At 28.5% G+C, this 11603-nt stretch overlaps 1 protein-coding gene across 1 annotated transcript; it reads left to right on the top strand.

The window, feature by feature from the left end:
- Positions 1–4864: 4864 nt before the first annotated feature.
- Positions 4865–6243, top strand: Phum_PHUM360030 (uncharacterized protein; the record flags this gene model as incomplete). The annotated part of the gene is made up of 2 exons (XM_002427976.1): positions 4865–6107; positions 6233–6243. 2 exons carry the CDS (start codon positions 4865–4867, stop codon positions 6241–6243), a joined length of 1254 nt encoding a protein of 417 aa, XP_002428021.1.
- Positions 6244–11603: the final 5360 nt, after the last annotated feature.

Here is an 11603-nt window from a genome sequence, read left to right as displayed (position 1 = left end):
ACTGGCGACGAACTCAAATTGTTCTTCTTTAGAAGCGAAGCTTCTAAAGACTCCTTCTTTTATTTTATTTGCAAGTGTTTGCTAGTTCCCATTGTTAAACGTTCGAAACAGTTGACTGACGAAAGACCAAAGTAATATAGGCAAGCTACACAGCTTGGCGTCGGTTCATTTTGATTTTTAGTCTAGCTGTAATAAGTTCTTGTTTATTAATATTAGTTTTGTTAGTGATAGTTTTAAGTGCTTGTTCATTACTTACAAAAATAAAGAACGAACCGAATATAACAATATATATCGTTAATCATTATTAACCTTATGTAAAAAAAAGTGGCATTAGACGTTTTTACCTTTGAGAATAAAATCTGAGGTAAAAAATTTAATTAGTCGAATCAAAAAAAAAAAAAACGATTTACCGTATTCGTTATCGATGATGCGATGCATTTAATATATATATTTATTTATTTAATTTTCTATGACACGTCATTTTTATTTTCTTCTGCCACGTCATTTTTCTATTGCCACGTCACTTTTCTACTGCCTCGTCAATTTTCATTTTGCATTAATAAAAAAAAGTTCCCAATGTAAAATATTGTTTTTAAATGTGTCATAGAGTAAATAAACGAACGAAACTCTTTAAAAAAAAAAAGAAAAAAAAAGGAAAAAATTTTAAATGGGAAATGACGAATGAAATGAAAAATTACGTTAATTTGCGTGTTTAAATAATCAAAGGAAAATAATGATAATGATAATAATGATAATGATAGTAATAATAATGATAAATACTAAAATGATTTTAAATTGTGAATAATTGTCGTGGTTTTTTTTTTTTTGTGCCGTAAATATTTTCATCCCTCAAAGGAAATTTTAATATTTTACTAAGGAAAACGTGAAACGCTCCAGAGAAAAATCGTAAATTTCAATTTAACAAAAAAAAAAAATTTTTTTTTATCATTTTCCCGTCTCCCTCGTAATAATAATAATGATAATAATAAAATTCAAGTGTCTACCCGATAAAATAATTTAATTTAAACTTATAATTTTATTCATTGGAGGGAGAGGTAAGAGGAGTTTCCTTGAGGGTAGGAGGTAATCGCACGAAAAAGAAAAATAATAATAATGATAACAAGGATGACGACGATGATGATAATAATGATCACGGTATTCAATAAAATTCACATTGAATCACCAAAACAACCCTTAGTTAAGGGAGAGGGGAGCATTTATTTTCCTTCACGTGACGTCACAAACAATAACAATCGTTTTTAAGTTATCGTGGGCTTCCTTTTTTTCTCCCTCATCATCATTATTATTATTAATTTTTCGTTCGCGTTCTTTCTCTTTCTATCTCTCTCTTTTTTGTCGTCTGCTTATTTTTTAATAACATGCCACGCCGATGATGATAATGATAATATTTGAAAAAATTCGATAATTAATAATAAAAAAAAAAAAAAATTTTTTTCATCAAATCGAACATCGATAAATTTTTTAAAATCGGGCACATTTATCCCGTTTTAATTATAACGAAAAAAAAAAAATTTCAATCAATCAATCATTCAATCAATCGATGAGTGAATTTTGGGATGTTTTATATAAGCGCAAAAAAAAAGTTTAACTTTGTGATTTCTTTCTTATTTTTTTTGATTTTTTTTCGATGACGATTATTTCGTTTTTATTTAATTTTTAATTAACCTGACACACACGATCGAATTAATCGTATAAAAAAAAAATTCATATCGAAATCAGTCAATCAATCAATCAATCAATCATTCATTCATTTTATTAATTAATTGAAATTTTTTTGAATATACGACCCGAACACAACAAAACAGACGAATTGTTTTTACACTCAACAAAGATTTAGAAGGTTTTTTTTTTTTTTTGGGAGAAGGGGGGTTGAAAAAAGCAGGACAGGGGAAAGGAATCAACGTCAGGGACGTATCAAATATATTCATAAAATATTTCCCAATAAAAAAAATGAAAAAATTCCAACCTCGTTTACGCATTTACGTACTACTACCAAAAATACAAAAAGTCGAAAACGTGTTTTTATTATCATTATTATTATTATTTTTTTTTACGCATACGAATGCACGCATTTTAAATACACGCATTTCCCCCTCATTCCTCCCCCTTCTCCTCTTATTTTTTTTCGAATTAAAATTTAATTAATAGGAAATTAATAAAAATAATACGAAAAAAAATAAAAAAGTTTTTTTTTTTTGCGTTCCCTTCTTTTTTCTCCCCCCTCTTCCCTCCTTTTCCCCCTTATTCCCACCCGTCTCCCCTCCCATTTTCAGGTTTTTCAACTAACACAAAAAAACAAGTTCAAATTTATAATTAAATTAATAAATTTTATTTTTTTATTTTTTTTTTTAGAAAAAAAAAAACTTGATCGAACGTATAAATTATTGATTTTTATTTTATTATTATTATTATTATTATTATCATCGTCATTATCATTATCATTATTATCATTTTTTATTATGTACATATTTTATTCGATTCGTTTTAATTTAAATGTGTATAAAAATCATAAAAATTAAAACTTATTGATTAAGAAATAAAAATAAATATTTATTTATTTACTTATTTATTTATTTTATTAATAAATAAATAAATAAAAAACATGAACGCGTAATAATGTAAATAAAAAAAAAAACAAAACTTATCATTATTATTATTATTATTATTATTAGTATCGTCAATAAAAAATGTTTCTTTGTTTGTTGTTTGTTTGTTTGTCGAAGTAGTCGTAGTACGTCGTTTTTATTATTATTATTTTTTTTTAAACAAAATCGAAAATTTTGTTTTATAAATATTTTTTTTTTGTTTAAAAAAAATCTATTATTATTATTATTATTATTATTATTATTATTATTATTATTATTATGATTATTGTTATTGGTATTATTATTATTAATTAAAATTATTTGTTTTGAAAAATAAAATCGGTGTCTCCTTCCTTCCGCCACGTTCGAGAAGAATAATCGTTTGTTTAAAAAATTGTTGTTTTATACAAAAACAAAAACTTTGCATGTGGGCTACCCCCCTCACCCTTCCCCCCTCTCTCCCCTCCGGGAAAAGACAAATTATTATTATTAATAACATCATCATTAAAATTTTTTTTAATTATGTTCGACACTATTGTGCAGTTGGAAGTAATTTTAAAAACGAAAAAAAAAAAGTATAATAATATGCAGATGGCTTAAAATTTTTATTTGTTTGTTTGTTTGTTTTGGTGCAAACAAACAAACAAACAAAAAAAAAATTTTTTTTTTTATTAAGTAGGTAATACGTAAAATTCGAAGGGATGGAGGGAGGAGAAGGAAAGTAGACACAAGGAAAAATAAAATAATAAAAATTAAAATTCATTAATTCTTCTGCCACGACTACTAAACCGACGTTTACGTAAAAATTTAAATCGTTGAAATAAAGAAGCGGAAAAAACGGAAATGCCCGAATGATTCATCCGGGAAAAAAAAAACAAAATTTTTCCCTTCCCCCCGTTTTTTCATCTTTTTCTTTTGTTAATTAATTTGTTTGTTTGTTACCGTAGCGGTAAAAATCCGAAAATAAAAAAAAAAAAAAAAATTTTTTTTACGTAATTATTATTATTACGTCATCAATATATTATTTCACGCGCGAGAGAAAAAAAAATATTATTTATTGCTTTTCGAGTATTGCTTCTGGAGAATATATTTTTCCAGTGCTTCAGAGAAACCGGAGACGATGAATAATAATAATAATAATGATAATGATAATAATGATGATAATAATGATGAAAACATTTTATTTTTTTTTGATAACGTGTTTTTTAAAATGAGGTGTGGGCGATAACGACGACGACGACGACGACGATAATGTTTTTTTTTTTTTTTTTTTTTTTTTTTAATTTTAATTATCAATTATAAATTTTATAGCAGAGTTTTTAACCGTTTTGTAGCAGTAGAAAAAACAATAATAATAATGATAATAATAATAATAAAACACTCGAATGATTTTTTTGTTTTTACCCGTTTGTTTAATGCGTTTCGTAAAAATAAAAAAAAAAATTCCGTCAGGTAACCCAATCAAACAAACAACAACAACAACAACTTCGAACATGTTATATGTGTTCTACTACCACGTCATTTTATTACGATTCGAATTTTTTGTATTAATTACTTTTTTTTTATTTTTTTTAATTTTTATTTTCAAGATTTTGTTCAAAAAAATAAAAATAAAAAAATTATTGCCACGTTTTTTATTTATTTATTTTATTCGTATCGCATTAATTATTATTATTATTATGTCCACTATTAAACACGACAAGGCTCTTATTTGTCGGGGTTTTTAAATATTTATCCCAGGTTTCTACCCGATTCCTTAGGGACAAATACTCGAATTTCGGTGGTGCTACTTATAATATTTTCCGAAGGATGTGGAAAATTATTATTATTATTATTAATTTAATTATTATACGTATTTTAGTCTTAATTGAAATGTTTTTTTTTTTGATTGCAAATCATCATTCGAATCGAATATATAAATATCGACAAGGTTCAATAACCTTGTGCCACGACAAAAAAAAAAATGACACTTGAAGCATTTCGTACGAAATTAATAAATTTGCTTTTTTTTTTATTTTATTTACAGGAATCGAACAAAGCACGCATACATGTAAGAGTAGAAAAAGACAAAGAGAGAGAAAGAGAGAGAGAAGGATAAAGAAGAAGTAACAACGATAGAACAAAAAGAAAGGAGAAGAAAAAAAAATTTGTAATCGATATGAAAAAATGATTAACGTGGTGCGTGATGCAGTTTGATTCGAAAATATTATTATTATTATTATTATTGTGTGTCGTCGTAGTAATAATAATTAACAATAATGCAACAACCGAATTTTCAACAAGCTCAACAAAAACTCAAAGACGTGACGACAACCGTCGTCGATAATTTATCAATATCGAATAACATCACAATCACACCTGTTAATTCCAAACACCTCATTACAAATAATAATAATAATAATATTAATATTAATAATAATAATAATAACAACAACAATAACAACAACAACAACAACCTACGAAAGGTTCGTTGTTTAGCTTTTATTGAAAATAGTTCGGGTGATATAGCGAGTCCTGGAAGCGTACCGGAAGCTAGATCGCCATCGGGTGGTGCCAGCGACGGATTTACACTAACGGATGTTAACAGAGACGTGCCATCTTTTAAAACTTTCAATTCGTACAAAGAGGATTCGAAGGATAGTTTTAGAAAGGACAATCATTCGTCGGATGCTGTTCAGAGAGATAAATTCGGATTCCGCGATGGCGGGTCTTACCACTCCGACAATAATTTTATAATAGATAATAAAAATTCAATGAGAAATAAAACATCGCCGCCGACGACGAAAAGGTTCGACATGACGCCGAAATCTCTGTATCCGGTACTGCCGAACAATATATGCCACTATAACGATGAGGAAGTGAGAAAGTATCAGGAGAAAAGCGAAAAACTCAACGAGTACGGTTATAACAAATTCAATTCTTACACGTCGGGTAACGTGAAAGAGGATAGATCGTCTGGAAGGTTTAGTAGTAGTTTTAACGAGGATTTAATAATAAAACCCGTGCCATCGAAGGTATCGATGAACATGAAAGATAACAGGAGTCAAGAAATCGAAGTACAAACGACAAACGCGTTCGTTTTGCATTCGTGGCATCCGCACGTGTATGCGAAACCACCGAAAACTCCGACCCCTCATTCAATATTGGACATATTAGGCTCACTGCCGCACAAATATTCACCATCTTCGGCCATGGTACGACCGGTTTGTGGTAAGGAAGAAAGGTTGCTACCCCCGCCCTCATCGAACGACGTTACTGAAAATGTTTTTATTAATAATACGAGTAGTAGTGACGAACCTTTAAATTTATGTTTGCCAAAATCTCGCGACGTGTCACCTTCGAGTTCGATAAGTTCGCGTACGGTCACGCCACCCATAACGACCGGACACGTTATGGATCATCATCATCATCATCATCATCATAATACTTCGTTAGGTTTGGTCAACGGAAGACCGGATTTAATAACTGCTAGTCCTGAAAAATTAATTCATCAAATCAAAGGTAAGTTTTCAAACGTTTTTCAAAATTCTTCCCTCCCCTCCCCTTCCTCCCTCCCCCCGTCGCGGGCTCCCCACAAAATAAAACAACTTTCGGATAAACTCGTTCGTTTAAACATCTTATTAAAGATAGTAAGTAGTATTAGGAAACGGTCGTTTGTCGGTCGGTTGTTGTGGTGGTTTAACCCCAATTAATCCATGTTGCCTTCCGGGTTTTTTTCTTTTTTTCAATTTTATTAAGGACCTTACTCTCTCTCCCCCCTCTCTCTCTCTCTCTCTCTCTCTCTCCTATCCTACTCCTCTCAATTCTACTTTCAATTACGTAATAACTCGAGCTATATCGGTTTTATTAATTAAATTAATCACCATTTTAATTAAAAAAAAAAAAAAACATTAATCCGACTGTTTAAATCGACAAAAGGGCATCGCCATAGGTAGCCTAAGTTTAAGACAAATGTTTTTGAAAACAATTTACTGTTTCAAAACCTTCGCGACGGCTAATAAGCATATTATCAATTATTAAAGTAACCGTAACGAAAAGAGAGAAAGGGTGGTATAAAAAAAAAAGAGAGAGAGAGAGAGAGAGAAAAATAAGAGAAAGAATGATGGAGAAGCAAAGAGAGACAGAGAGAAACATAAACATAAAGACAGAGAAAGAAAGAGAATGAAAGTTAAAGAGAAAGAATGAAGAGAGACAGAGAGAGAGAAAATAAAAGAGAAATGAGGAACAGAGACAAAAAGAGAGAATGAGAGATACAGATAGAGAAGGGAGGAATGAAAGAGAATGAAAGAGAGGCAGGGAGCAAGAGAGAGAATGAGAAGTACAGAGAGGGGGGAGAGAGGAGGAAAATTTGGTTTTTTTAAAAACAATATGGCGGATAATAAAAAAAAAAATGTTTGGGCAATCCTTCGAAGAGTGGTAAAAAAAAAAAATCCCACGAAAAAATTTATTACTCGTAATCAAAACAGTTAAACAAACATTTTTCGTTTTAAAAGTAAAAAAAACTATTAAAAATCGGCCTTAAACCTAACAAACAGTAGTAGTAGTATAATAATAATAATAATAATAATAATAATAATAATAATAATCGTTATCAAATTTACCTTAGGGTCTTGACATTATAACCGTTTTTTTTCGGGTAAAAAAAATTCTTTTTCATTCGTACACGAACAAACAAACAACCGATGGATGATGATAATGATAATGATTAATTACGAAATGTAAAATAATCGTAAAAAAAACGAGATATTAAGAAATCGATTTAATAATAATAATAATAATACAACAACCGACTGGTAAAAAAAAAAAATATAAAAACTTTACAATCGGTTGTAAAAAAAAACAAAAAACAAAAATGGCAGCCGACGGTGGATTAATGTTTTTTTTTTTTTTTTTTTTAACTTTTTTTTTTGAAAAGGTTCCGAACGTTAATTTAAAAATAAAACGAGTAATAATAAAGAGAGAGAGTGAGAGGAAGAGAGAAAAAGAGAGAGAGAGAGAGTCAGTTTTTTTTGTGTAAAAAAAGGTTAAAAGAAGATATTTTAAAGTTATCCAATTACTTTGATGTGACAAAGTATCGTGGAATACTAAAAAAAAAAAAAAAAACGATGCCGAACGATGATAATAATGATGATGGGTTACTGCCCGTTGCTATAGCGATAAAGAAAAAGGAAAACGAGATAAAAATAGAATTTAGGGAAAATGAAAAGTGTGTGTACGAGAGAGAGAGAGAGAGAAAGAGAGAGTGCGTGTGAAAAGGTAAGGAAAAGGGAATCTGCGATGGTGATGGTGATGGTGGTGGTGGTGGTGGTGAGGGGGGGCGGTGGAAAGTGCGAACACCATCCATCGATCACGATCGACGACGATGACGACAACAACAACGGAAAACCTACTCACGTTTCGTTACGTAGGAAAAGTCATGATGATGATGATAACGTTTTACTGATAAGAAATCGAATCAAATTTTTTTCTTTTTCATCCGTTAGAAAATTTTCCAAAAAAAACAGGAACAACAATAATAATAATAATGATTTCGTCGGCGGTAAAAATTAATTTAAATGAAAGTTTTTTTAAAAGTTTGAATCCCCCCCTTTTTTTTTTTGAACCGGAAATGAAATTCAAATTTAATTTCATCCACTTATTAAACTTTTTTTTTCTTTTCCTTTATTTATTTACTTTATTCAATCGAATTATTTTGTTGTTTGTTGTTGTTGTTTTATTTTCGATTTAAAATTTTTTTTTGTTAATCGTTTCGACCGGAAATGACGTTGTTTAAAAAAACGGAAGGGGTTTAAAAGTTGCCATATTTGTTTTTTTTTCTAATTTCTCGACACGGCGGAAGGGGGGAGGAAATCAAATCGACGAACGTCTTTTCCTATTTTGTTTTATTATTTTCGAGGGGAGCGGAAAGGGAGAGAGGGTAGGGAAGAAGGGGGAAGGGTGGGGGTAATAAAATGTCAACCGGAAAAAGATTTAAAAATTCTTGATATAAAAAAAAAAATTTTCTTTTCGGATGAAAATTAATTGACTTCCTTTTTTTTTTCTCTCTCTCTCTCTCTCTCTCTCTTTCATCTCCTTTGTTTTTTTTATTTCCTTTTTTTTCGTCTTCATTTATCTGGAATGTTCAAAAGGGTAAAAAAAAAAAAAAAAATTTTCCAGGATTAGAATTTTGTTAGCGCCACGACAAAAAAAAAAAAAAACGTTTCGACCTTTTTTTATTTTTTTCTATTTTTATTTAATTTTATTTATTTATTTATTTTTTTAATAAATAAATGTAAATTTTAAATATTATTTTTTCTCTCTCTTTTTAAAAAAAAAAAAAAGGAAAGAAGGAAGGGAATAAAAGGAAAAAAAAGGAAGGGGGGGGAAAGCTGAAAAGAATGAATTGAAACGTTCGTAAATACGATTAATGGAACTCGTTTAATAATTACTCAACCAAAAAAGGTTTTTCTTTTTTTTTTTTTTCCTTTTTCCTTTTTTTTTTTTTCATTTATATATTTACATAAAAGAACTTTCTGTTAAATATAAAATAATAATAATAATATAGGAAAAAACTGGGATTTTTTTTTTGATTTTTCCTGGATAAAAAAAGACAAAAAAAAAAAGGGAGAAAAAGAAAAAAAAAAACAAAATTTTTATTTTTATATGAAATGAAAATGGAAGAGGAAAAAAAAGAGGAAAATAAAATTAAGAGAGAGAAAAGAGAGAGAGAGAAGGATTAAATGATGATGGTGTAGATAAATGGGTAAAGAGAGTGAGAGAGAGAACGAATCAAAAGAAAAAAATGACGCGTAAAAAGAAAATAAAAAAAAAGAGAGAGAAAGAGAGTGAAAAGTGAAAAAAAAAATTTTGTTTCTTCCCCCCCCAACTCTTCCCCTCCTTCCTTTTTTTATCCTTATTCCCGTTTTTTTTATTTGGTTTTGTTTAAACCTTATTTTCCTTTGAAACGAAAAAGGGAAAATTATATTAATTTTTTTTTGAAGCCATTTAAAACGTCAAATTAAAAAAAAAAAAAAAAGAAAAATTAATTATTAATAATAATAATAATGATAATAACGAAACCTGATTTTATTTTTTTTCTCTCGCGTCGTTTTTTTTTTTTATGTAATAAAATCGTGAGAATTTTTTTTTTTTTTTATAAACAATTTAAATTTGTTTAAACAAAAAAAAAAAAAAAAAAACAACCGTAGTACTTACTACTTACTACCGTATGTGGCGGTTTCGGGAAATAATTAATTATAAATCTGCCAAAGGCGGATTTCGTATAAGTAATTAAACGGATTCGTTGTTTGTTGTTTTTCTCGTTAAATAAATTTTTCAATTTTAACCTTTAAACTCTCCTCTCTTTCCCTCCCACAACCCCCTCCTCATCCCCCCGCCCGCAATTTCTAATTTCACGTTTTAAAAAAAAAAAAAGTTAATTTTTTTCTTTTTTTTTTTTCCTCTTTCCCGCGTATGTTTTTTCTCATTATTATTATTATTATTATTAACGGTAAAAGAAAAGTGATTTATATATAACTTTTTTAAAAAACGAGACGAAATTATTTTCTTCTTCCACGTAATTTTTTTTTTTATTGATTTGTCGTTTGATGCCACGTCAATAATTTAATTTGTTTTTTTTTTTAAATTTTTTCTTTTTTTCTTTTTTTACCTTCTTCTTTTTCTTATATAAGGAATGATCGTTTGTCGTTTGATTGTTTGTTGTTTGATCGTTTGTCGTTTGTTTAACGTTTCGTTTGTCGATTTTATTCAATCGAACGCGATTCAAATTTTTTTAAACGGTTTTTTGTTGTGCTTTTGCTTATCCGATACGTATAAGTTTAAAAAAAGATCAGGAAAAATGAACTGAAAAATCCGACCAATGAAAATCGATGTGAAAAAAAATTCTTAAATTTGATTGGTTGATTTAATATTTAATAACGACCAATCAAAAATTTAATTAAATTTAAATTTTAACTTTATCCATTTATTTTCTCGAATTAAATTTTTTTTTTTTTTTTTTTCACTTACTTATTCCATTTTTACGAATTCGTCGTAAGATAAAAAAAAAAAAAGAAGTTATAAAAAGGAAATAAAAGGAATTTTTTTGTTTTTCCTTTTATTTTTCCTTCTTTCATTGATATAAAAAAAAAATCAAAAAAAAAAAAAAAAAAAAAGGAAAAAAGGAAAAAAGAGAGAAAGACATGCGAAAAGGTCGTGTTTCGTAAATGGTTTTACACCTTTATCCTTTTACCGTGTTAAAATAATAATAATAATAATACACATCCAATTCGAAATCCTTTTTTTTTTCTTTTTCGTTTCTTTTTCCACGTCACGGTTTTTCTTTTTTTTTTTTCTTTTTTCGAACTTTGAAACTTTTTTCCTTTTTTTTTTTGACCGTGATTGATATTCTTTTTCAAAAAAAAAAATCTTATATGAATAAGTATAAAGAAAAAATTTTTTTTTTATTGGATTGTTCACGTCAAAAATTTTTTTTTTTTATGCCTCCTACCACGTCAAAAAACTCAAATATTGAACTTTTTCCCCCCCCAAAAAAAAAAGAAAAACTAACATTTATTATTACATTGGAACAACGCGAAAGTAAATAAAAAATAATAAAAAATTTGGACAGAAATTGAAGAAGGAAAAACGACGGACGTGTAAATAGACAAAATAATTAAATAAACGAACGTACCTTAAAACAAATATAAATGAGGCCACCGTGACAATTCCATGAAATTCTATCTCATATGGGTACCTCCATTGACGAACTAGAAAAAAAAAAAAACCTATTAACCGATTGAAAAAAAAAAAAAATTTAATTTATTAATTAATTTGCGTTTAATTAATTGCCAGCATGTTATAAACCCATTGACCCCCTTAATTGGAATTTTTTCCTCCATCCATTTCCGGCTGCTCTCTCCCCTTCCTTCCCCCGGTCCCCCTTAAAAAAAAAATTGTTTCCCTCTTGTTTGAATCGTCATTAAAATTTACGTTATCGCGCGTGGTGTCGTTTTCGTT

The sequence above is a fragment of the Pediculus humanus genome, genomic scaffold (assembly GCF_000006295.1).
Source record: "Pediculus humanus corporis 1103172107775 genomic scaffold, whole genome shotgun sequence".
In the NCBI taxonomy this organism is placed as follows: Eukaryota; Metazoa; Arthropoda; class Insecta; order Psocodea; family Pediculidae; genus Pediculus; species Pediculus humanus.
Note: the sequence above shows the minus strand (reverse complement) of the source record. Positions and strands in the feature narration are given on the sequence as shown.